The sequence below is a fragment of the Anser anser genome (genome assembly GCF_964211835.1).
Source record: "Anser anser genome assembly, chromosome: 3".
Lineage (NCBI taxonomy): Eukaryota > Metazoa > Chordata > Aves > Anseriformes > Anatidae > Anser > Anser anser.
Genome location: NC_139722.1, coordinates 98,098,871 through 98,121,505, shown reverse-complemented (window position 1 = coordinate 98,121,505; position 22,635 = coordinate 98,098,871). Strand labels below are relative to the sequence as shown.

At 50.4% G+C, this 22,635-nt stretch overlaps 1 protein-coding gene across 5 annotated transcripts; it reads left to right on the top strand.

Annotated features, from left to right (window-relative positions):
• Positions 1 to 455: 455 nt before the first annotated feature.
• On the top strand, positions 456 to 20,490 carry RD3 (RD3 regulator of GUCY2D). Of its 5 annotated transcripts, none has more exons than XM_083829440.1 (4): positions 458 to 726; positions 1,020 to 1,143; positions 9,596 to 9,921; positions 16,797 to 20,490. In XM_083829440.1, the coding sequence occupies exons 1-4, from the start codon at positions 491 to 493 to the stop codon at positions 17,092 to 17,094; spliced, it is 984 nt and encodes a 327-aa protein (XP_083685566.1). In that variant the 5' UTR covers positions 458 to 490; the 3' UTR covers positions 17,095 to 20,490. The 5 variants fall into 5 exon arrangements, with proteins under 5 accessions (XP_083685567.1, XP_083685566.1, XP_083685570.1 ...); XM_083829444.1 differs by having other exon boundaries at positions 460 to 667; XM_083829442.1 differs by having other exon boundaries at positions 679 to 799.
• Positions 20,491 to 22,635: the final 2,145 nt, after the last annotated feature.

The window sequence follows — 22,635 nt, the reverse complement described above, 5'->3', positions numbered from 1 at the left end:
GTACCGAGGTGTCAGAACGTGGGCCCTGACTTAGGAAACCTTTTCAGCATGGACTTGACTTCGCACAGACGTTTGGGTTTCACAGGTGCCCCAGGGTGAGGGCTGTCACACTGCTCTCTCGGGCAGCTCCAGGACAGTTCTCACTCCTCTCACCTTACCAGCCTCTCACTAAACACAGTCACCTCGCAGGATTCCCACAATCTCTGTTTCCCAGACCTCTCTCATGCCTCTTTTCCAGATGAAGTGCAGCCCTCAGACACCCCCCCACCATCAGCAGCTCCTCCTCTCCGACCCCGCTAACACCTTCACCTCATCCCGCCTCCCCTCCCCACAACACCAGCCACCCGGTGACTGAAGAAGCCCTCGGGACCTCGGCCAGCCGCCTTTATTAAACAAACTCATTAACCAAATGAGCGGCTCCGTTCAGCGGGCCGTTATTTATCACCACCCCCCCCCTCAGGGCAGCGCCGCCTCAGGGCCCCCGAGCGCTATGGCGCGGTCGCCATGGCAACGGCGGCGGCCGCGCCTCCGCCCGCCTCAAGCCGCCGGCAGCGGGCGGCCCGCGGCGGCTCCGCGCAACTTCGGCGCTGCCCCGGCGGAGGAGGAAGAGGAGGAAGAGGAGGAAGAAGAGGAAGAGGGGACGCTGCCGGCGCCCGGCGGGACGGAGGTGGAGCAGCCCGCTCTTTCCCGGCTCTTTCCGCGGCTCAAAGCGGGGCCGGGGTCGCTGTGCGTTCGCTGTGAGGGACGGGGCGGCGGGGACGGGGACCCTGCCGGGAGGGCTTGGGGGAGGCAGCGTGCGGTGAGTTGCGTGCCTTTCTCCTCAGCCTGGGCTCAGCCACGAGCTTGGGAGAGCCCACGGAGTTTTGGGGGTTTTGGGGGGTCTTTAAACCGGTGCCGGAGCCCGCCCGAGCGCAGAGGTGCCCGCTGCGTGACAGGTGGCCGCGGCTTTTGGGGTCAGGAGGGAGCCCCAGGCGCAGTGCCGTGCTGCTGGAAGCACAGCTGTTACCCCTCGTCACCAGGCCTAATCCGTCCCCGATGCGGGTTGAAGTTTGCCGTGCCAGCTCTGAGGGCTTGACTTCGCGCCGTGTCCTCCTGCGGGCACCCTCCTCGCCCCGGCTGCCCACGCAAGCGCTGCTGCAAAAGGTGAGCCGGGTGGGGTGGGTGGGCAGGGAGGGGCTGGGGTGCTCCCGCGTCTCCCCAAACCTGGCCTCAGCCCTGGCACCTCTGGGAGCTAGCGCTGGGTGGCTGGTTATGGGAAGAACGGGCAGTCAAAGAGGAAAGCGTGGCTTGTTTAACAACGCTCAGGTCAGACACCCATCCCGGGAAGTGTCTTCGGTGGTAAGCCTGGCATTTAGTAACCCCACCTGCTACCGCTGAGGTCAGTCAGGCAGATTTGGGTTTCTGGAAGTGTAACTGAGAGCAGACTGCACTTTACATCCATTAATGCTAGCACAGAAGTTAAATTCGATCTCAAGACAGCACTGTTCCTTGCTGCCGTCTGCAGATGTGCTGTAGGCAGGGCATTCACGGGTTGCAAAGATAAAAGTGAGCTTTCCCAGAGCTCTGCTGGATGTGGTTTCAGAGCCTGTGCTGTAAGTGGTTTCCTCGAAGAGAGGCTTAACTTCTCGTACTGTAAGCTTAGCATTCATCCTTTGGATGCTAATTTTAAAACAATGTGTGTTTTTAAGTAATTTCTGTCACAAGGACTAAACTTGAACACTGATCTTGGTATTCCTCAGAACAGGGAAAGCTCCCACATAGGTTAACAGTTCTGTAGTGAATTGGGGCGGAGTGAGACTTAGAGCCTGTCCTGTAAATATTCTTTCTGATGGACGCTGTAACCACGGTTGACGACTGATCAGAAATGTACAGGTGCCTGTTAAAATATATTCTGACGTTATAATGCAATGAGTTACTCTTGCTTTCTGAGCAGAATCAGTCCTCGATCTGGATGGAGAATACACGTCTTGCCCACCTATTTTCACAGCACTTAGTCTGGTCTATGGCACAACATATGAATTAAAAAAAGAAACAAAACTACTTCAGTGGATGTGGCAACAGGTGAAATATGCTTTTGGGTCTGAGTTTCAAGCTCTCACTCTTATATAATTCTATAGCTATATGTATCTGCTGTGAACAACAGCATTAGGAACTCCTCGGTTTGTGACATTAGTGCCCATTTAATAACGTTGCGTAGTTACAGTAAGAGCAGACTAGAGAAGGATGAGCTGGGGATCTCTGAGTTTTAATTTTGAAAACCTTTTATGTTGGAGCCTTGCCTCAGATGCCTGTTGCTGATTTATTGCAGCATTTTGTGGTTTATGTAATTTTAATAACAGGAAAGCTATGTGCCTTTGTTACTTTCCGAACTCTCACTTACATGGCTGGTGGAGAATACTTCGTGTCCCTCTGCCCCCGCTGGAAACCTGACTTTGTAGTCTGCAGAGATCAAAGTGAGATACAGAACTGAAGGCGTGTTTGATCCACCACAGCAAGATAGCGGTATTTGGGAAAAATATAGGAGTTTTAATAACAAGTTAGGCAAACAGAGCAAATCGGTGTGTTTGCAACTTCCTGGCTTCAGTAGGTTTAAGTAACAGCCTCGTGTAAGTTGCATATGGTAGTGTTTGTGTGGTTAGTATTAGAAAACGTTGTTTAAAAGCACGAGTGGGAATTTGGCACGAATGTAGGCCTGGTTCTCAGCAGATGGAACTCATTTGCTCTGATAAGAAGACAAACTGTAAAATGCTACTATGCTTCGTAAGCAGATTTGGGTTACACCCACCCTTTTGCTTCTGCAGATAACAGGCAGATTATCTTCTGTACAGAGTCCCAGCCATTAGTGGAGCTCCAGGCTATTGGGCTCTTCCTTCACTTTTTCTTTAAGATCTGTAGATTGGATTTTCATCTGGAGTTAATCAACATAGCTCTTTTATTTATTGCAGCGAGGCAAATCTGTTTTATATTGGTCCAGCACTACTGAAGATTATGAAGCTGTACCGGTTTAGATCACCTACCGTTTCTGCTTGTGTTTTGACTCGTGGTTGAAAAACACCTTTCTCATTCATACCTGAGCTTGGAGCCCAGCTCATGCTGAATTCTGGTTTCTTCACCATGCAGATACAAAATGCACCAGATACCTGTTTTCTAAAAGACTGTAGCTCTGAGAAGGGATTACAAATGACACAAATTCTGGGGAGGTAAAAGCAGTATTTTTAACATGTCCTCAATAGTAACGAGCTTCATTATTAAAAAAAAATAAATCTTTTGAGAGCTACTAGCTGTAGTGACATAACCATTGTAGCGTCTTCAACCTCGAGCTTTCTTCTCATAGAAATGGCACCACTTCTATTTCTGTTTTGTCTTGCAGCACCACGTGCTAGGCTCTGGCTGTCCTGTTATGCTGCCTAATGGTGATTTTTCACAGTGGAGCATGTTCACAAACGGTTTAAGTGACTCATGACTCTATGGCAATTGCACCAGGCAAAGAGCCAGGCCACTTCTACGATGCTGAAATGCAAAGTCTGATGGAGGAAAAAATAATATAGAATACAAAAAGTAGGCTGTGTGCAGACTGGCAGCGTGCTTCTCGCACGCTCCTGGGAGCACTCGTCATTCAGCAGCGCGCTGAGGTGGCAGCAGGAGCTGTCAGCCTGCAGCAGGCTGGGCAGGCCCTGTGAGTGCTGGCTGGGGACTGCAGCGCCCCGTCCCGTCCTGCTCGCCCTCTCACACCACTGCGAGCCTCTTCTGCCTGTCCCTAAACACCTGCAGCCACACAGACTTGACAGCAAATATCGTTTCATTAAAGTCTTGGCTCGATCCCCTAGGCTTGTTATTCAAAACGCCCTGCTGCTTGAGACAGGGGTCATGTCTTTGGATTTGTTTTAACTGCTGTGAACATCCTTGGGCTGTAAGTAGCTCGTGTCCATCAGAAGGAGAACAGGCGCACTCGTGAAGCGAAACGCCCCTTCTCCTGCTGCGCTCTGTGCGCAGATCCCCGAGCGTCCCCGGGAGTTCTCTCTCCTTATTCTGCAGGTCAGAATGAGGAATGCTGTTGCATTAAAAACATGATATTTGCATTGCTTTTACGTTTCTTCATTGAAAAGCTCCATGTACTGCTTTTTCAGCATTAATTGCCTCATAGCAACTTCGGGAGATAGATGTGGGCTCTCAAGCTGAGGCTATAGTAATTTCCACTGAGATTACAATCGCACAGCAAGTAGCTGTAAACACGTACCCTCCCATGTCGCTAAACAATAAGGGAGCCTCCAGCCAGATAGGAAATAGGGTTCTTTGGGCCCTGCTGAAGTAAAAGTCCCTGTATGGAGAGGATAACAACATGAAACTGCAGAAAAGCAGCAGAGAGCAGAGGTTCTTACAGAGTTCAGGTGGGCTATAGAAATAAAACTGTGAAGGTGTTGGCAGCAGTTTCTTGATTAGAACTTGCTGAGATCCGTTGCTTAGAGCAAAATTAAATATCCTTTTCACGGGAGAAATAGCATTGGGGTTCATCTGTGACACTGTCCCTGCTCAGTATCTCATGCAGGTATGGGCAGCAGCACAGCCACGACCACAGATTCTGCCCGAAAGCTGGTTAAATGCTGCATCAGGTAGCACCTAGAGACTTCAGAGCTGGCTGTAGTCAAACCAGCTTTAATCTACCTCTGTGCCGCAGTCGAGAGAGTTGCTTAGATGCCCTTGCTGTCCAGAGGACATTGAGCTTCTGGCTTTTCTGGATAACATAATTCAATCTTTACCAAAGAAGCAAATTAAAAAATTAATTACAGTAGTGTGCTCCACAGTTCCACATGTTCTGTTTTCCCTGTAGCTACATCTTCTTAAAAAAGCATGATCATAAGCACAACTTGGGGATGGAGCTTGCCCCTCTTCTTCTAGAAATCGTTTTCCTTGTAACCCTCTGATCTGGCACGTGGAGAAGGGCTGGGTGGGTATCTTGCAGGCACAAATTCTGTCTCCCTGCTCTCTGACTCTAGTCGTAAGGAGCTGCCACCCACGAGGTGAGAGGGAAGGCATTTCCCCACTCCTCAGCCCGGTTTGTTGGTACGCTTTGCCTGGGTGATGGTGGATTTCCGGGGACTATCTATAGCCAGCGGAGTGACAGCTTTTCCACTGATGTCACCCAACTTTGGATTAGGCTCCTACCCACCCTGCCCCTTAAGTCCTTTCTCCTTCCGCTCTGACACGACTGCCATATCCCTACGACTGCTGAGAGTCACTAGGGACTGTCAGTAGTGCTCCTGGACCGGCAGACTGTAAAGGCAAACCACAGGAGAGTTATCAAACTGAGAACACAGCTTTATAGAGAGACAAACTATATTCTCATTTTTTCATAAATACCCATTTCCCACCCTCTGGCTACTCCTTTCCTGTTCTGGAGGGCTTTGGAAGCTGGGAACCAGGAGGAGTGTTAATGGAAAGGAATTTTATTTTATTTTTTTTATTCAGAAGTTTATTTCCTAGCACGGTGAACAGGTCCTGCTGATTGACTCATGGTTTACCGGAGAGCAGCTCTGCTGTAACAAGTCTTAGCAGGTGGTGATCTGGCCTGCAAGAGCCGAAAAGAGGCTGATGTCTGTCGGGTTGCAGGGGCAGCCTCCAGCTGGCAAAAGAATAGCCAGAGATCAAGCTATGGAAACATTCCCTTTTCTGCTAAAAGAGCCAGGAAAACGTGAAATCCTGTTATGGGAAGGTGAGAAACCCAACGAGGCCTGTGGATGCTGATACTTGTGCTGATTCTTTGATACGTTCTCTGGAGCAAGAAGAGAAAATCGCAGGGGGAAATATGGGAGAAGGTAAAGAAATGGAAGATGGATGAGGAGAAATTACACAGAACATGTTGTGGGGAGGGAATGGAGAAAGCTGTAAAGTATGTGGGAAGGAGAGAAATGCAGAATTGTTGCCAATGTGGAGAACAAAAATGAGATTTGGAGAGGCAGAAAGCTTCTTTAAAGCTAAAAGGAAACTTCTACATGAAGAAAGTCTGAGGTACTTACTAACAATCCCTAAAAATAGAAGAAAACCCTCAGAGACTGTGTGAGAGGGAAAGCGAGGTATTCCAGACTTCAGTGTAACTTAAGGTGAACGTATGCTTAAAATCCTGTACGGTGTTTGGCCAGGCTTGCAGTAACGGTGCGAGGGAAGGTTTGTCTTGGGGCGGGGTCACTGAGGCAAAAATCTTGAAACCTAGAGCTGCTCCTGGAGTGGAACTACTATAAACCACTCGGAAATTCTCATAAATAGCACCTGAGGAGCTGCTCAGGTGCAGGATAGCCTGTTACGAGGAACCAGAAAACTGACCAATTTCAGGACAAGGAAGGTCCACACTCAGATGGGGCTGTGTCTTTCTTTCTTTTAATAATTTTGACATGAATGCTCACGAAGTGTAAATTTGTCCTTCTCCCCAAAGAAGATCAGGCTGAAACTTTTGCCATCCTTTGGTTGCCCACATCCTGCCACCAGTCCTTTAAGCCTTTCTATTAGGAGAGCCATTTTGAGTCATTTAATGATTAGCCTGCATGTGAACTTTAAATTGAAACCAGCAGCTGCAATTAATGGAGCCCATGCTACCTTCTGCAGGCTGCAAAGGCCAGTAGGGGAAAGAGTGGAGGCTTGTCAAGCCTGCTAAATAGAGATGGCCGGCTTCCAGCTCTCAAAAGGAGGAGGTGATGGATGAGAGAGGGGGAAGGAAACAATCTCATACAAACAAGACTCCCTTAGGAACAGCCAGCACAAGCTGCCACCGTGCATGAAATGCTTGGACAGGATTTTCCTTCGTTTGAGGACTGGCCATTTCAGTTGCAGGTGAGATGCTTTTCTTGCTTTATATTGACCTCATGTGGAAGTAGATTTTTCAAATAACATATGGGAGATGAGAGCAAGCCCTGTTTGGAGCCAGTGGTATCTGTGTTCCAGTCTCACTTGTGTTCTTTTTCAAAAGCAAGTCCATTTGTGACCAGTGCTTTATGAAAGCTGTGGGATACTTCAAAGCTTGGGTCTGGCATGCCTTGCTCAGATAAAGTGTCCAAAATGCTTTTCTTACTGACTGTCCTCTGCTATCAGCAAAACAGCCCTCCTCAGGCACAGCTGCTTTATTCAGGGAGCCCTGCAGGGTGAAGCAATAAGGTAAAAGCAGTAGGAATGCTGCAGGGCCCTGTGGAAGCCAGGACAGTCAACTCAGAGCCCACGTCTCCTTGCTCTGTTTCCCAGTTCTCACCTCCAAATTCCCCTCTTCTAACGAAGCAGCTGGTGAGCTAGGAATAACTGGAAGGATGCTCTTCAGCTTCACAGCTACTCTGCTGCACCCCAACTTGCCTCTAACTCGAGTCAGGTCAGCAGAGTTAAACCAGTGGGAGACCAGGTCACAGCCAGAATAAAAGCAAACGAATCCAACCTTTTGCTGGCAAAATACAACTGATAGGGTATGCTTTCCTTCATCTAGTGAAGGTGCAAGTGGAAATAATAATATCTTAAGAGGTTAGATACCTGTAAAAGTTTATGATAAATTGTAGTTGTCACATATGCTGAAAAGAAACGGAAGCGTTACAGTTTGTTACAACAGCCTGTGGTCTGCTCTGCTGCTCCCTTCTGCTACCTACGTGATACACGGGGTGATAAGAGCAAAGACGAGGCTCTGAGGATCTTCACCCGCAGCACGTCGTGGTGAGTGGAGGCCACCACGTGGCAAGATCTGGGCACGTTCGGATGGTGGCATTATGGAGCTGACGGTGTCAGCACACCAGTTCCAGCCTGACTTCAGCCATCCTGGCAAGCTGGCCAGCAGCAGCGATGATGCGAGGGCAAGAGAGCAGCAAGCTGGAGGCGCCGTGGTAGTGGAAGCAAAGGAAAGGACCCGCTGCTCCTCCTCCTGCAGAGCACAGGAGCTGGACAGGAGCAGATTGCTTCCAGCAAATGCTGACTCTGGCTGGGATCATAGGGATAGTCAGAGCTGATGCTCCAGGATGAAAACCAGTCACTATAGTGATTCCTCATGAATAGGCGTTGTAAGCTAGCAAAGGAATTAATGCTTATACAGGTCCAGAAGGGTACACGCAGCCTTACGCACCCAGGTAGCCAGATCTGTGTCCTTGGGAAGTTTTCACCCCTTTTATGTGTTCCTTCTGAAGAAACCAGGATTGCTTGCTGAGAGAGGTGGGATATTGGGCCAGAGAAACTTGTCCTTTGATGCATTTCGGCAAACTTTGTGATTGTAGAAAAGCCTAAGCGTTAGACCTTGAAATCCCTTCAAACTTGGGACACTGCACAGACTAGCCAGGTTTTGGGAGCATTTTTCTTTAATGGTGTGACATATTTCTGTGACATGAACGTTTTTTGAAGGAGAACAAGGCTACATGACAGCAAGTGATAAAGGTGCAGAAGCAACGGAAGCAGCCTTCTCACCCAGTGCGGATGGTGATGGGATGGCAGCTTAAAAGCATATTTTTCTCCCTTTTATGTCTGTCTGTGTGTCTGTCTCTCAGTAGCGAGGATTTTCCCAGGCCCTGCAGAATCAGGCTCTTTAATGCGCTGCCCTCACGTTAACTTGTGACACCCTGGCCTGACCGAGCTGTTGCCAGGAGCAGCCTTTTGGTGGTCCAGCTGCAGCCCTTGCTTGTGCCGCTCCTGCTCCCTGGGGGCCGGCAGAGGGGGAGCAGCGAGGCACGTAAGCGTGCTGTGTGAAGAAACAGATGCTGTTTTGCTCCTGTCCAGGTCCCTGGTGCCTGCTTTGGGCTCCATTGTGTCGCAGTACAAATACAATAGTTAATAACTCTGTTCCACGCATTGTCCTCTGGAAGTGGCTACACAAAGGGGAGTTAATTCTCGTTCAGCTGACTGGCAGGGCTTGTTTTGCCTTCTGTGTAAACCCCCTCAGCAGAGACCTGTGGCATCCGAGTGGTAACGCTCAAACCCCACGTGCTGCCACTCCGCTCTGAGCCCAGCCTCGTTCCCTCGGCTCTGTTGCGCCCAAGGTGCGTGTGCCAGCGGGGCTGGCGGCTGGGCTTCTCCTCGCAGAACAGGGGGAGCCTCTCCCTCCGCCTGCAGAAACGCTTGTTACGTGCCTGAGGCTCTTGTAGTCAGTGCAGCTGCTGCTTCTGCCAGCACCGACGAGCCCTATCGCTTGTGCTCCAGCTGGAGCAGACGTGCCCTGGACGCCTATAGAGACGTGTCCACGTGTGGGGATTTTGCACGTCGGGTGCCGCGAGGTCCCGCTCTCCCGTGAGGTTCAGACAGGTGGGCGCTGGTCCCAGCCCCTCCGTGTGGGCAGGGGAACGCTTCCCCAGCCTAACCCGCAGGGAGCAAGGTATCCTTACAACTTCAGGTGTAGGAACTGCGCCTGTCGTTTTGATTATGTGGTGACTGGAAGTTCGGGGGAGATGGAGCCTCTCTGTGCTTTGTCTCTCCCTCTGCGCGAGCTGGCTGCCGTGGGTGAGATTTCTCAAGGCGCTCAGCACTGACTAGCTCTTCTAATCCAGTAGCACTTTCAGGTGAACGCTGGGCTCGAGGGGTGTGTGGGGGAGAAAGTTCTCAGCTGTGTTGAAGATGGCACTGTTTTTTTTCTCTCCCTCCCTGCCCCCAGTTTGTTCCCAGTGAAGACACGCAGGGCGCTATGTCGCTGGCATCCTGGTTCAGGTGGAATGAGCCCCCCAGCCGCATTTCCCAGAGGAACCCCACCGAGATGGTGGCCGAGACGCTAATGATGGAGCTGAGCTGGCAGATGAAGCAGGCGGAGAAGCAGCAGCGGGAGCGGGAGAATGAGTATCGCAAGATCAAGACTGGGGTGGACTACGGCTGGCTGGTCAGCTATCCAAAGCAGAGCTATGATATCAGCCCCGGAGAAAGGCTGCAGCTGGAGGACATGTGTACCAAAATACACCCCTCCTACTGTGGGCCTGTCATACTCAGGTATGGTAACAGATCTGATGGTACTGACCTTTCCCTTCCCCTTCTCTTTGTGGCATGGGAGGGGGGAGCAAGAGTTTTTAGGACCAACAGAACGAAGACCCGGTATGCTGTATCAAAAGTTGTGTTGTGGAAGAAAAGGGATTGAATGTTTTCAGTCAGTTTAACGTGGTATCACTTCCTCCAAAAGGCGCTGTTGTATTTTTCAGCCTGAGTCATATGCCCAGAAAAAGGAGGGAGTGTGTGCTTGTCCCCCTTGTACACCTCCCAAATTCCTGGTAGGGAGCAGGGTGCTGGTGGGGCGCAGTTGGCTTGAAAGGCTGGGCTGCTTCTGCAGCGCAGGGGTGGGCGCAGCCTGGTGGGCCTTCCCAGCAGTCCTGGGCACGGGGCTGCTGGCCGGGCAACCGTGCGGGAGACGGACTTCAGGGATAGAGCTGACCCCCCAGTGGCATCCCAGCTGGAGGGGAGGGAGGTGCCTTTCTTCCTTTTGGAGCGGCTGTTCCAAGTTAAACCCTCTGACGTGGCACAGTGTGAGTGAGGAGTGACTCCGAGGTCCCAGGCAGTCGCAGCAGAGCTGGGAGATGGGCCCTTACAGCCCACTTGCCCCATTTCTATGGGTTCTTCAGCTGGGACTGGGACAGTCCTAGCAGGTCACGTACGTGGCCAGGAAAGGATGCCCAAACTGCCTCTCTCGCCCCCATCTTGCCCAGGATTGAACCTTGGAAGCAGGGGGGCACAGGGCTTTGGCTATTGCAAAGGCTGCCGTGGTGGCAGAATCAGGGATCTGGGGGCACTCGGTGGCCGAGTTCTCCCCAGTTAAAGGCTTCTGGAAACAGCACTTGCCTTGTATTTGTATAGCTTGGAGCTACGCCGTAAACAAGCCACTAAAACCGCTTGGGGTTCCAAGCAATTTTCAGCATCCCCAGGGCCACTGAGCAAGGCCTGTCTGGCAAAAGGGAATTTCCATGAGAGCAGGCTTCAGTCACGGGAGCTGGGAGGCCCCAAGGTGCCTAACTGCCTTCAGAAGAGTGTTAAGCTGAGCCATGTACAATTTGCTACTTTTTTTTTTTTTTTTGTAACTGCGACAGGTCATGCAAGATGCTGAGTGCTTGTAATTTTCGATTAATTTCAGTGTAGCTTGTAGTGGTTATTCCCTCTTGTTCAGGATTCAGTATGTGGTTAAGAGCAGATAAACAGACTCAACAACGCTGAGGGGCTGTGTGCCTGCATAACTGAAAAATCACAAAGCCATCCTGTTAAAAGGCCTCTCAGAGGTTGCTCTGATAGGCTATCGCAAACGGCGTTCCTCTATCATTCAAGGAGTGGCATCATTTGTCTGTTCCATACTATGCCGATTGTGTGGTTAGCAGAGCCCCATGGAGAGAGGAGGCTCGAGTGCCTTTGTTGTTTCAGTGCAGTGGTTGAAAAGGGAATGCCACGGCCACACAAATGGCAGAGCTGGCCTGGGTCAGAGGGCTGTTTGATCCGGGTGCAGTGCTGGAGCTTCTGCAGAAAGAAGAGAAAATGAACAAGGCAAGCAGATACAACGGTGTGGACGATTACAGTATCTCGTGACTAGCCGCTGACTTGCTGTGCCTTGTAGCTTGGAGGCTTTCGGAGCCTGCAGTGGTCCCTCTGGCCGTAACTGCCCTACATGGCTTCTTCTTTCAGCAGTTTGTGGTTTTGGTTTTTTTTTGGTTTGTTTTTGACCATGTAAACTTTTAGCGTTTGTGGTGGAGTTCCACGTCTGAACTGTGGCTTTGCTGTGGAAAACTGTTTTGCTTGTCCTAAACTAACACGCACTGGTTTTATCTGCTAATCCCTTTTTCCTGTGTTGGAGAAGTGAATGGTTGATCCCTCTTCTTCCCTACCTCCTATCTGACCGGCCAGTGGTTCAGAAAATGAGAAAGAATGGGGCTTGCTGTGCTAGGAGCTGAAAATGTGCAAGAGAAAAGAAGGACTGTGCAAGCTAACTAGAAGACAGACAAAACTAGGTCAGTTCTCTTCTCAGAAAGTGAGATAACGTGGAAATTTTAATAACTTGCCCCAAATGTACAAGATGGGTATGATAGCTAGGAATTTGACTGAAATCCTCAAACTTCCAATGACGTATTTTAATCACAAGATCACTGTGCTTCTGATGTTTCTTCCTGAAATACCCCGTGACTTTGCAATACATAGCAAGTTTTAGAAAAATCTTCCACCAAAAAAAAATAATCTACAAACCTGGATTTGGAAATCTGGATGCAGAGTTTGTTCTGCTTGTGTTGTTCACGGTCTCCTCCTTTGTGAGATTCTGAGCTAATAGTCAAAGCTAGAACAAAACAGTTTTGTGTGAGTTGTCAGAGATGCCACTTCATTCTCCAAAGGAGTAAACAGTTATCCAGGTTGTCCTTTTGTGTGGCTACGGTCACATCCACTGAGAGCAGAGTTCCTATGGGTGTGGAAAAGATCGGAGACTTCATAAGTGGGAGTGTTTTTTCCAGGTCCAGTTAGCCTGTCCTGTAAAAGCTGTATTTTGAGTCGATAGAACTTTTATTTGAGCCTCTTGAAATTCTGTATTTGGAAGATTCAAATACCCTTTAAATACCATCACTTCTGCCATCAAATATCTGGAGACTCTGATTCACCTCACTGCAAATGACGCTGCTGGGTTCAGGAGTAACTTAGCTTCAGGTTACTGGCTTGGAGATTGCTGATAATTTAAAATTAAATCCTGGAGTCATTTGAAGGGAGTGACAGTGAGTTTGGTCAGGCTCTTTCTTGAGGATGATCAAGGGGCTGGAGCACCTCTCCTATGAGGACAGGCTGAGGGAGTTGGGGTTGTTCAGCCTGGAGAAGAGAAGGCTCCAGGGAGACCTTACAGCGCCCTGCCAGTGCCTAAAGGGGGCCTGCAGGAACTAAAAGAGGGTAGGTTTAGATTAGATGTAAGGAAGAGATTCTTTACTGTGAGGGTGGTGAGGCACTGGCACAGGCTGCCCAGAGAAGCTGTGGATGCCCCATCCCTGGAGGTGCTCAAGGCCAGGCTGGATGGGGTTTGGGCAGCCTGGTCTGGTGGGAGGTGTCCCTGCCCATGGCAGGGGGGTGGAACTGGGTGGGCTTTAAGGTCCCTTCCAACCCAAACCGTTCTGTGATTCCATGGTTAGTGCCACAGTCCTCTGAGAGTCAAGCAACCTCCTCTATCAAAGCTGTTCATAGCTTCTTAATATAACCAGAAATCTTGCCCCAAATAAAGATTTGGAAGTCAGCAGCTAATTATTAGCACTGGGCACCCCGTGTTTTCTTTGAATGACTAACTCTGGAGCTCCCAGTTCAGACAGGTGCCCAGGAACACACCTACCTATAGGCATATTGTTTAAGTCCAGTGACTTGTACTGGATTTAACAGGTCTTTAAAGTTCAGGCTCTACTTAGGAAACCGTTGAACTGGGGACCCACAAAATAAGGTAGACAAGTGATGGCACTTAAACAAACAAACAAACAAAAAACCAGTGGCAATACGAGCCAAGCGTAGCCACTCTTTAATGGCTGTATGAGGAAACTGAAGGGTCACGATTTAAACAGATTTGTTTGAACTGTGACCAAAGCACAGCTGGACTAGAGAACCTCCTTGTGTGTGCATGTACACGCTCCTTAGGTTTCAGTGCTGGCTCAAGGTGGCTTTTGTTGATAGTCACGTCTAAGACATCGACGTTACACAGTATATTACAGGTTAGCTACCAGGAGCATCACAACTTGTTTCACAAATAAGACAGATAGGTCTACTTTTCTGATGAGCAAGAAAACCCTGTTGATGGATTTTCAGATATGGTTGTGCAGTTGCCGTGTTCAAAACTACTCCATGCAGAAGCGCGAGGGCGTTCCCCTGCGCTATCAGGCAGGTAACCCTTGTGCAATTCTGTGGGCTTGACCCCACCGAGCAGCTGTGCGCAGCGTGTTTTTCCCAGCGATGGCATGCAGGACACAGGCCCCCACTCCTCGATTCCAGAGGTTTCACGAGCTGCGTGCTTTGTGCAGGGATCAGGCAGCTGATCAGCCGGCACGTCGCCTGGCTTGCACCGACAGCCAGGGAGGACGGCTTCAGCTGCGCACGGGCGGCTGCGGCAAGCATCGCCCATCTTCCAGTACACGGACTGGTTTAGCTGGACCCCAGCCCCTGGGAAAGTGCCCGTCCGTGCTGCTGGGAAGTGTCTCGGGCGTGCACGCCTTCTGAACTTTATACACGGACTGTCCCTGACACAGGCATGCTGGTCAGCAGGCACTGGTAGAGGGACAGAGTTCATCCCTCTGCGGGGGGAGCAAGGGGCCCCCTGCCCTTCTCCGTCACGGTGACGGTGGCTTTTCTTTGGGTGACTGGCAGACGGGCTTTGGGATGGCTTTCTGTTTGGTTTTTAGACTTGCTCAAGTCCGTATTAAGCAGTTTGTGTGTCAGTCCTGGAAAGTCAGAGGTAAATGTTAACCACGGGGCAGAGTTCACAGCACAGTTCTCGCTGCCATAGTTAAGCAGAGCGCAAACAGGCAGGTGGCTGAGAAGGTGGAAAGTTGCACTGATTTTACAGAACTACTTCAGCTACATCCACTGGGAACGTTATTAGCACCACGGCATTACAGAGCTCTGTGCTCAGGGGGTACGTGTCCTGTAGTACCACCCCTGTCTGTTCTTGTTCCCAGAGTTAGGCGCTGGTCCTTGCTGCCACGTGCTGCTGTCCGCTCTGGGGCCACAAGCCAGCAGTGTGACAGCCTCCACAACCGGAGGCTCTGCAGAGGTCTTCTGGGTGCACAATTGCCAAGACAAAAGAAGGGGATGTACTGGTAGACGGATGTAGTATGACAGCATCGCTCTTTAAAATACACACAGAGGTAAAATAATGGGATGACTCATTCAGTTCACCTCTGCAATGAAAGACCTTTGAGGATGCTTTCCCCAGTATAATAATAATGGTGTGGAGACTTGAGTTTTGATGGAGACTTGAGTTTTGATGGACTCATCTAAGTGCCTGACTAGGATAAAGGGAAAAGTGTATTTGTTGTGAGAACTGTGTTTGTGGCTCTGTGATAACGCCACTGAAGTGCCTCCTCAGCAGGCAGGAAGGGTGCCTGCAACATACAGCAAGTCTCTGGTAGCACTGTCGTGTGTAACCCTCAGGATGGGGGGTGATGAGGGCTAGGGCGAGGCAGATCAGGAACACATCCTAAGCAACTGAAATGGCTAAGGAACGTGGTGGTGACTTTGGTAGGCAATCCTCAGGTCCTGAAAGGGACTGGTACCTCTGCGGATGCTGTTTCCTCAGCGCCGTGCAATGCTGGTCTCTCCACGGCTGTACACGCCGCTGCCAGAACTTGCTGTGAGAGAACCAGCACTGAAATGTCTGGGCTATAGCATGGTGCTGGGAGAGGTGTCCAATACCAGCCCTGCACAGTAAGGGTCAAAAGGTGTAAACACACAGTGAATCTTTCTGCTACATCTTTGGCTTTCCTTCTGTCCTTATTGTCTTGGGTATCCCTTGGTACCATCAACCAGTGCAAATCCATAGTGTGTTGAACTCCCTGGTATATCCCTAGGGCTGATTTAAAATAAAACAAGAGGCAGGATCTTACTCTATCAGCAGCTGTCATATTAGGCTTATTTAAATACAATCTCACTGTTTTCCATCATCATTCAGTTCTTTAAAAAAAAAAACACACCAAAATGCTTACAGACCTCACGCTTCAGCTTCCATTAGGTATAAACACCTGGCTTTTAGTGAAGTTCTAACTTAGCTCTGTTTGTGGACAGAATTGTTAAGAAGTGAAAACTGATCACAAGAGTAGCCTCATTACCCTCTGTCATAAGCACACGCTCTTGCAGAAGAGCAGGATATCTGCACAACCAGCGCGGGAGCCTTGCGAGCGGCTCGCGTCCTGGCGAGGCTGGGGGCCAAGTCGCCCGGCCAGGTGTCCAGAAGGGTACGCTCGCTTCTCGGCCCAGCCAGGGGCTCACTCACTGACTCCAAGACAACTACCCTGCTCTGCATCTCATCTTCCTCACCTGCAAAAGAAACACTGGTAATTGTTCACTTCCCTCATATTGAGCTAGCTTAATGAATGTCAAATCTACCTATATATATATATATATATACACACATATATATATATATTTTTTTTTTGAGCTCTTTGCTGAGAAGGCACTGGGGTAATTCGGAGCTGTCTAATGAGATCCAGCATTGTGCTGCCAACCTGTGTGTTATCAACAGAGCCACTCTGTTATCTTACATCCACGGGAAGACAAAATGTCATTTCACCAGAATTTAAATATTAAGACACGATCAAATGTGTAACCAAGAAGTTTTACTGGGTAAGAGTCTGGCTAGTGGCCACTGGGTAATGGTATGGGGAAAGAGAACATGAAACATGGGAAGTCCAGGGGGACCCTCCCTGGTTTTATCCTCAGCTTCTGGTAAGCAGCAGTTCAGGCAGTATTTGAGCAAGAATTTGCGTTTGGACAATCTTGTTTAATCAGCACTGATGGGGACATTTTCCACAAACTCGCCTAGTGATTTTGTTCCTCAAGCTACTGATAGCACTGAGCTCTGATTCAAGAGGTGCTGTGTGAAAGGAGCACTTTCCATTCCAAACGTGGCACCTTCTAGCTTTGTTTGGTGCTCCTTATTGCTTCTTGTGCCTGTGAGAAAGAGTGATTCATTGCTTCCTTATATTCTCTGGCTTTTTTGTGATTTTAGAGACCTTGAGCATATCTCCATGGCTCCTCCCTGTTGTTGTTCTTGATCCAAGGAGACCCGTTTTGCAAGAGAGCGCGAGTTCCAAGCCTAGCGCTGTGCCTTGGCAGCAAGCCCTGATTTGATGTTCTTAATCAAAGCTGTGCCTTGACTGTGCTTGCAGATTCCGGCAACTCATTGCTGAATACGAGCCAGAAGTGCAGGAAGTATCCCGGCTCTTCCGCTCCGTCCTGCAGGAAGTGGCTGAGAAGATCAAAGAGGAGGAAGAGGCCAAGAAGCTCGCCAGGCAATGGAACACAAAGAACAAAACCAGCCTCTCCTTAACAACGTTTAAATCCCGGTCCAGGATTTCTCCGTTCATCAGCGACATCAAGACCATCTCTGAAGATGTCGAACGGGGCACCCAGCCCACCAGGAGGGTTTGGAGCATGCCCGAATTTCGGAACGCCAAGGATTACTGACTCTGTACTGAACAAGGTTTTTAAACAGTGATCTTTCAAACTCCCAGTTAACCCTTTTTTAGCCCTACCATTTTTCTCTGTTCCAGCTCTCCCTTCCCGTCTGTCTCTCTCAGAAGCTGTGACCATAGCAACTGCTGCTGACGCCCGCGGTGTGTGACAATTTGTTACTAAACATGCTAGCCTTTCCTTTAATTTAGTAGTATTCGGTAACCTTACGGGCAAGGCTCACTTACTGTCTCATTTTTATTTCTGCTTCCTTGTGGAAAATGAATTAGTTCTGTGATGTCTCTCTGCTCCCTCTCCCCCCATCCTGGATGTAGTTCCCTACCGGAGCTATTGCCCCGAGCTGGTGAGCGCTGCGGGCTGGAGCAATCCTGAAGGCAGGGAGGCCGCTTACACGAGTAAGGCTTGCAGGATCAGGCCTGCGGGTTTGGGAGAGTAGAACTGAACTTCCTTTTTCAGCGAACAACTTTTCTCAGTGCTACAGCAGACTTCACAGGTAAAACCCAGCACTGCTCTTGATCAGCATTTTGCTGACAATTAGCAACGCAGCCCGAGCGGAAACAGAGCCAGGCTTTTTGAGATGGGAGACCAGCTTTATTCCACAGCAAGGGGTTTGTGCGTGCTCAGGTTTCTTGGGTGTTTTCTCCCTTGTGCAGGCAGAACCCCTGAACCTTGCACCTGCAGAGCAGACAGAAGCACAGCACGCCCGGGGTACCTTGGTGCTGGGTCAGAAGCTGTTCTTGCCCCTTGGTGTGCTGTCTTGCACCCCAGTAACAAGTCACGGGGCTGATATTAATGGTTATGACTAAATCTGAAAGAGCACTGAAGTATAATATCACCAAAGGGTGAAGGGAATCAGCATTCATCCAGAGCGCTCCTAGTACAGCTCAGATCATTTCAATAAGCTGCTGCTGTGAGTGACTGAAGGGCTCTGGTACATGAAGGTTTGTTCCCTCAGTCTTCTCCCGAGCGCTCAGCTGAGCGCTTTCCCGTGTCACGGGCTGAGGTGACACCGTGACAGAAGCAGCTTTAATGCAAATCGAGTAGCCTGTAGGCCAGCACGGTTCTCCTGAGACCTTGTGTAAACGAGAAAATGCCACTGAGGAGAGCTACTGGGGCCCTAATTCAGCATCCGCAGGGAAAACTCACCAGGAAAGGGAAGAGTGTCACGGAGCGATCATCATGGGTCCTGTAGAGAAGCCAAGGACTAGGAGGATGCTTTGTGGTGGCCAACAGGAGATGGGGAAGGAAGGAAGAGAGGAATCTCCCTGCGTGACTGGCTTCTGGGGAATCATCCCAGTGGGATCTAGCCTCCTGGAGGGCCCTCTGGCTTTGTTGTTCTTCTGCCTGCTTCCAACTCCTTTCCCCAGGGATCTTTGCGTCAGCACGTGGGTACTACAGCCAAGATGAAATCCTTTGAAGCCATGCCAACTCTGGGAAGAATTCCAGCACATGAAATTTATCCTAGAGTAGAAATGTGCAGTTTCTTCCAGAGATGGGGGAGGGCAGCATAAAACAGAAATCAAGATGAGACCCTTAACAGCGCTCTAAAAGTCTGTGGGATTCTGGCTCCTTCTCCTGGCTACCCAAGATTGAGCACCAGGCCGTAGCTTCTAGCCCCTTGGTGAACGCTGCCACCAGCACCCCTCCTAGGGCCAGAGAGCAGAGACGTCTAATCAAAAACTCAGGGCTTTCAAATAGAGTTTGGGATGGGCTATTTCAACTCCGGGTCACCGAGGGAGATTTAAAGCCTTCTGACAATCAGCTTGGTGTTGTTCAGCTCTATGTCACTGTGAAGTCCTGTGATTGTGTACGTGAAGTAAAACAAAGGCTCGACACATTTGGCATAGCCTTAGCTGTCCAAAAGCTGTATGATTTCTGCCAAGGGATCACCACAATTTGCAGAAAAAATGTTTTGAAAAAAAATTAGGTTTTTAAAATACATTCACAAGCCACGGATGGTACTAACGGCTGAGATGAGGTCATGAATTTCATGCTACAGCTCAGTAGTCTTTTTTTTTAACTCACATTCTATTTTGACACCTTTAGTATTGAGTGCATTGATGCACTGTTTGATGGACTGCTGGGGGAGAGAGGCCGTTCTGATACATCACCTCACACTGTTACCATACAGCATCTGTGATGTGCTCACTCTTTCCTAAGGAGACTCAGGAGTAACTAACTTCCCTACACCAGGGTACAAAGCCAAGGAAAGCCCCTGAAGGCTGCTCACGCTTAGCACAGCATCCTGTGATGGCGCTGCGTCCCTCATTACCATCCTCAGCTAGCAGATACCAGTCTTGTTTTACAGTCAGCACAGGGAGACTACGCTGACCTTTGGTCCAAGCCACGCGCGCATGGAGGCCAGGCTGGCAGTACCCGTGGCAGCTGCCGTGCCCCCACTCACCTGTCATTTCTATTTCCACAATAAAATGTCATCCAAGCTTTCAGACAGCGTCACTTTCTCCCTGTACCTCTTCTGCAAGCTACACTGGGCGCACAGTACCATCCGAGGATAAAGGGATGTTCAGGCACCAAGCCGTGAAGTTTATATTCTCACTACAGGACACCCAGTACCCCAAAGGTGTAAAACAAGCGCTGTGCTTGCCCGTGGCCAGCTGCTTGGTGGCTGACTGTGCCCTTCTGCGCTGCGTGCGCACCAGCAGGTACTGAAGCAGAGCTGAGGAGGGGGCTAGGACTCTCAACTGCTGCACTGTGCTTGTAACGCTTGTTTTTTTTCTTAGAAATGCTGTAGACTGAGCTATAACTGATCCTTTGGTCGCAGCAGCAAGTAACTACCCTTTTTGCCTTGTCCTAATTCCCTATTTTACGTGGCTGAGGGACTGCACTGTGCTTAGCCGCTCCTGAGAGCCCAGGGTCTTCACTCCTACAAAGGGTAGAAAGCGAAATAGCAGCACACCACCACCGGCAAACCACTGAGTGAACTGACAAAAAGTCTCTCCAAGTCCTCAATTAGTCTCAACACTGAGCAAAGATTTTGGTGTCAGCCCAGAGCGTCACTACTGCCCCAGCGCTGGTCGTGTTACGCTGTCCAAAGGACGTGTGACACCCAGGAAAGGCAGTCCGAGGCTTACTTCAGGCGCTAACACGTAACGGCAACGCCTCCACAGCGGCTCAGGTGCACTGCTCGACTCGAAGGGGCTGACGTTTGTCAGTCCCTGCTCCCCACTGCAGCCCTGCTCCTACAGCAGCCGGGCCGCGGGCGGTGGCAGCCCGCGAGGAGGTGCAGGAGGAGAGCGCCGCCTCAGCTGGCACACCCTGGGGAAGGGAGCGCACTTCACAGGAAATACCTGTCTGCTGAGAGCGCGCTGTTTGTACGTTTCATCGGGGAACCTCAGAGAATTAAAGCAAAGCTGTGAAATATAAAACAAATTTTTGTGTTTGTTGTCTTTAATTAAAGAAGCATCACCTGTCCACACGTAGCCAAACACGAGAGCGGTTCTACTTCTCTGCTGCACACTGTGTGTGTATCAAAGGAGGGAGGCAAGACTGGTAAGGGCACCAAACCTAAACAAAAACCCCATCCTCTCTCTACAAGGTACAAACGCAGCCACCTACTTTCTTCCTTGCTGCCTCTACAAAGAGATCCCAAGGCTTCAGGTGATAAATAGCTACAATTAAACAACTGCAAAGGCCTGAAGCTCTCTGATGCTAAGGGGTTTACAGATACAGCTTTGACTTGAAGCCTTCATCAATGTGCTTCCAAGCACGTCTTACGTTAATTGGTATTTTCACACAACGAGAAGATAAAAGCCACAAGAGGGGTGTTTTGTCACCAGATCCCTTTGAGTCAAGTCACTCCTATCGAGTCTGTACCCGATCCCAGAGACTAACCCCGCGGTATCAGCAGGTGGCTCAGGGCTCCCTGCGCTAAGCACTGCACAAGCACACACACGTGTGCGTTAAGCAGGAGGAAGCATTTCCCCCACACACGACGGCTGGCCCTTGGCTGGAAGGCCGTGCCGACAGTCCTGTCTCCTGCCACGCCTCCCAGATACAGGGCAGCGCACAGCAGTTTGGCCCCCAAATCACTCCAGACGCAGGGGGCTGTGGAGTCAGCACGTTTTTGGCGGCGCCCTGTGGCAGAGGAGGGGCTGCCAAGCCTCGCTCAGCTGCACCCACCTGTGCCAGGCAGAGCCATGCGACGCGGTGAGGGAGCCTGCCTTCCCCTGGCACTGCCCTGCGTGCCGCGGCCGGCTCACAAGGGGCCTCTTGTTCCCTCTGTGTGCTCGGGCGAGCTGTGTCAGTGTCAGGCTGACACTGTGCCGGCCCACGTCTCCCAGCGACTGGCTGTTCTCTGAGCGGCTGCTGCACAAGGGTACTCGCAGACAGGGACGCCTTTCGCAGGATGAGATCCTAAAGAACAAGGCAGGAAGGCGAGGAAAAGAGCTGCAAGAAGCACAATGCACTTGGAGGTGATTCGTGAGTATCTGCGTGCAGCACCCTTCATAAAGTTATAAATTCCTAGGGCCTTGCCTGGACGACCAGATTACAGAACCTCAGCTCCCCATTTTGGTCACAATTACATTTTGCCTCTACCAAATTAACCTAATCTGCAGCAGCGGCAGAGAAGGCAGGACGGAGGGGATGGGACAGAGCATGTGTATTTTCAAATCAGAGTATCTACTCGCAGATTTAGTAATTACTGGAAAAAAACAGCAATTACTGCTACACCCATTGAGTGATTACAACGCTGTATTCTCAGAGGCTTCTCTCAGGTCGAGGTCCAGGCACAGCAACTCCTCCAACCTCACTCTCAGCAGTGTCAGGTTGCCCAAAGCAACAGATTGCACCCGATTTACTCTGAAGACATGTTAAATAGCCAGATGGGGCAGAAAACCATGACAGTGACATACTCCTCTTTCCTTTGCTTTTTTATTCTGGCACTGGAAGCCTGATGTTATTTAACAGATGGAGAAGAGCACAGTGCAGTTGCTGAAGAACTCGGCCGTCCCAGGTAAGGCTGGTGCAAGAACACCTGGTCCTCCCGGGTCCCTCCCGGCTCCCAGCAGCTTGCTGCTGTTGCAGGCAGTACCTGGGAGCAGGACAGACCGGGGTCTGTTCAAAGCACAGCCGAGAGGGGGAAATGAACAAAGTGCATTAAATCCATCGGACAGCAGTAACCACCGTGCCCCATAAGCAACACATAATTAGCTCTTTGCAGGCTAATTAGAGGGTTTGGGAATACGAAAGTGCAAAGCCAATGCCCAAAGGGGAAAAATAAAAGTGGTATGCGGCAGTCCAGCCGGGCAGCAATGCCACCTGCTGGCAGGCTCCGAGCAGAGACTAACCAGGAACCGGGCAGCAACCTTGCAGCCCAGCCCTCCCGACAAACACCGATCCCTCTGCGTGCTCCCGCTCCCTCACACCGCTGTCACGCAGAGAACACACACGAATGAAGGGCAGAACGCACACAGCCGGCGTTAGCGGCGGTGTTCGGCACCCGGTGGGTGCCGGTACCTACCAGTCGTCTTCTTTAGCACCGCACCTCTGCCGGCAGCGCGCATTTATCGGACC

What these genes read in the sequence shown, in the direction of transcription:
- RD3 (XM_083829440.1), top strand. Translation starts at nt 491, where the DNA reads ATGGCGCGGTCGCCATGGCAACGGCGGCGGCCGCGCCTCCGCCCGCCT. An exon ending in AAAGCGGGGCCGGGGTCGCT is followed by an intron (nt 727 to 1,019) that starts GTGCGTTCGCTG and finishes CCTCGTCACCAG; the next exon opens with GCCTAATCCGTCCCCGATGC. An exon ending in CGCAAGCGCTGCTGCAAAAG is followed by an intron (nt 1,144 to 9,595) that starts GTGAGCCGGGTG and finishes CCCTGCCCCCAG; the next exon opens with TTTGTTCCCAGTGAAGACAC.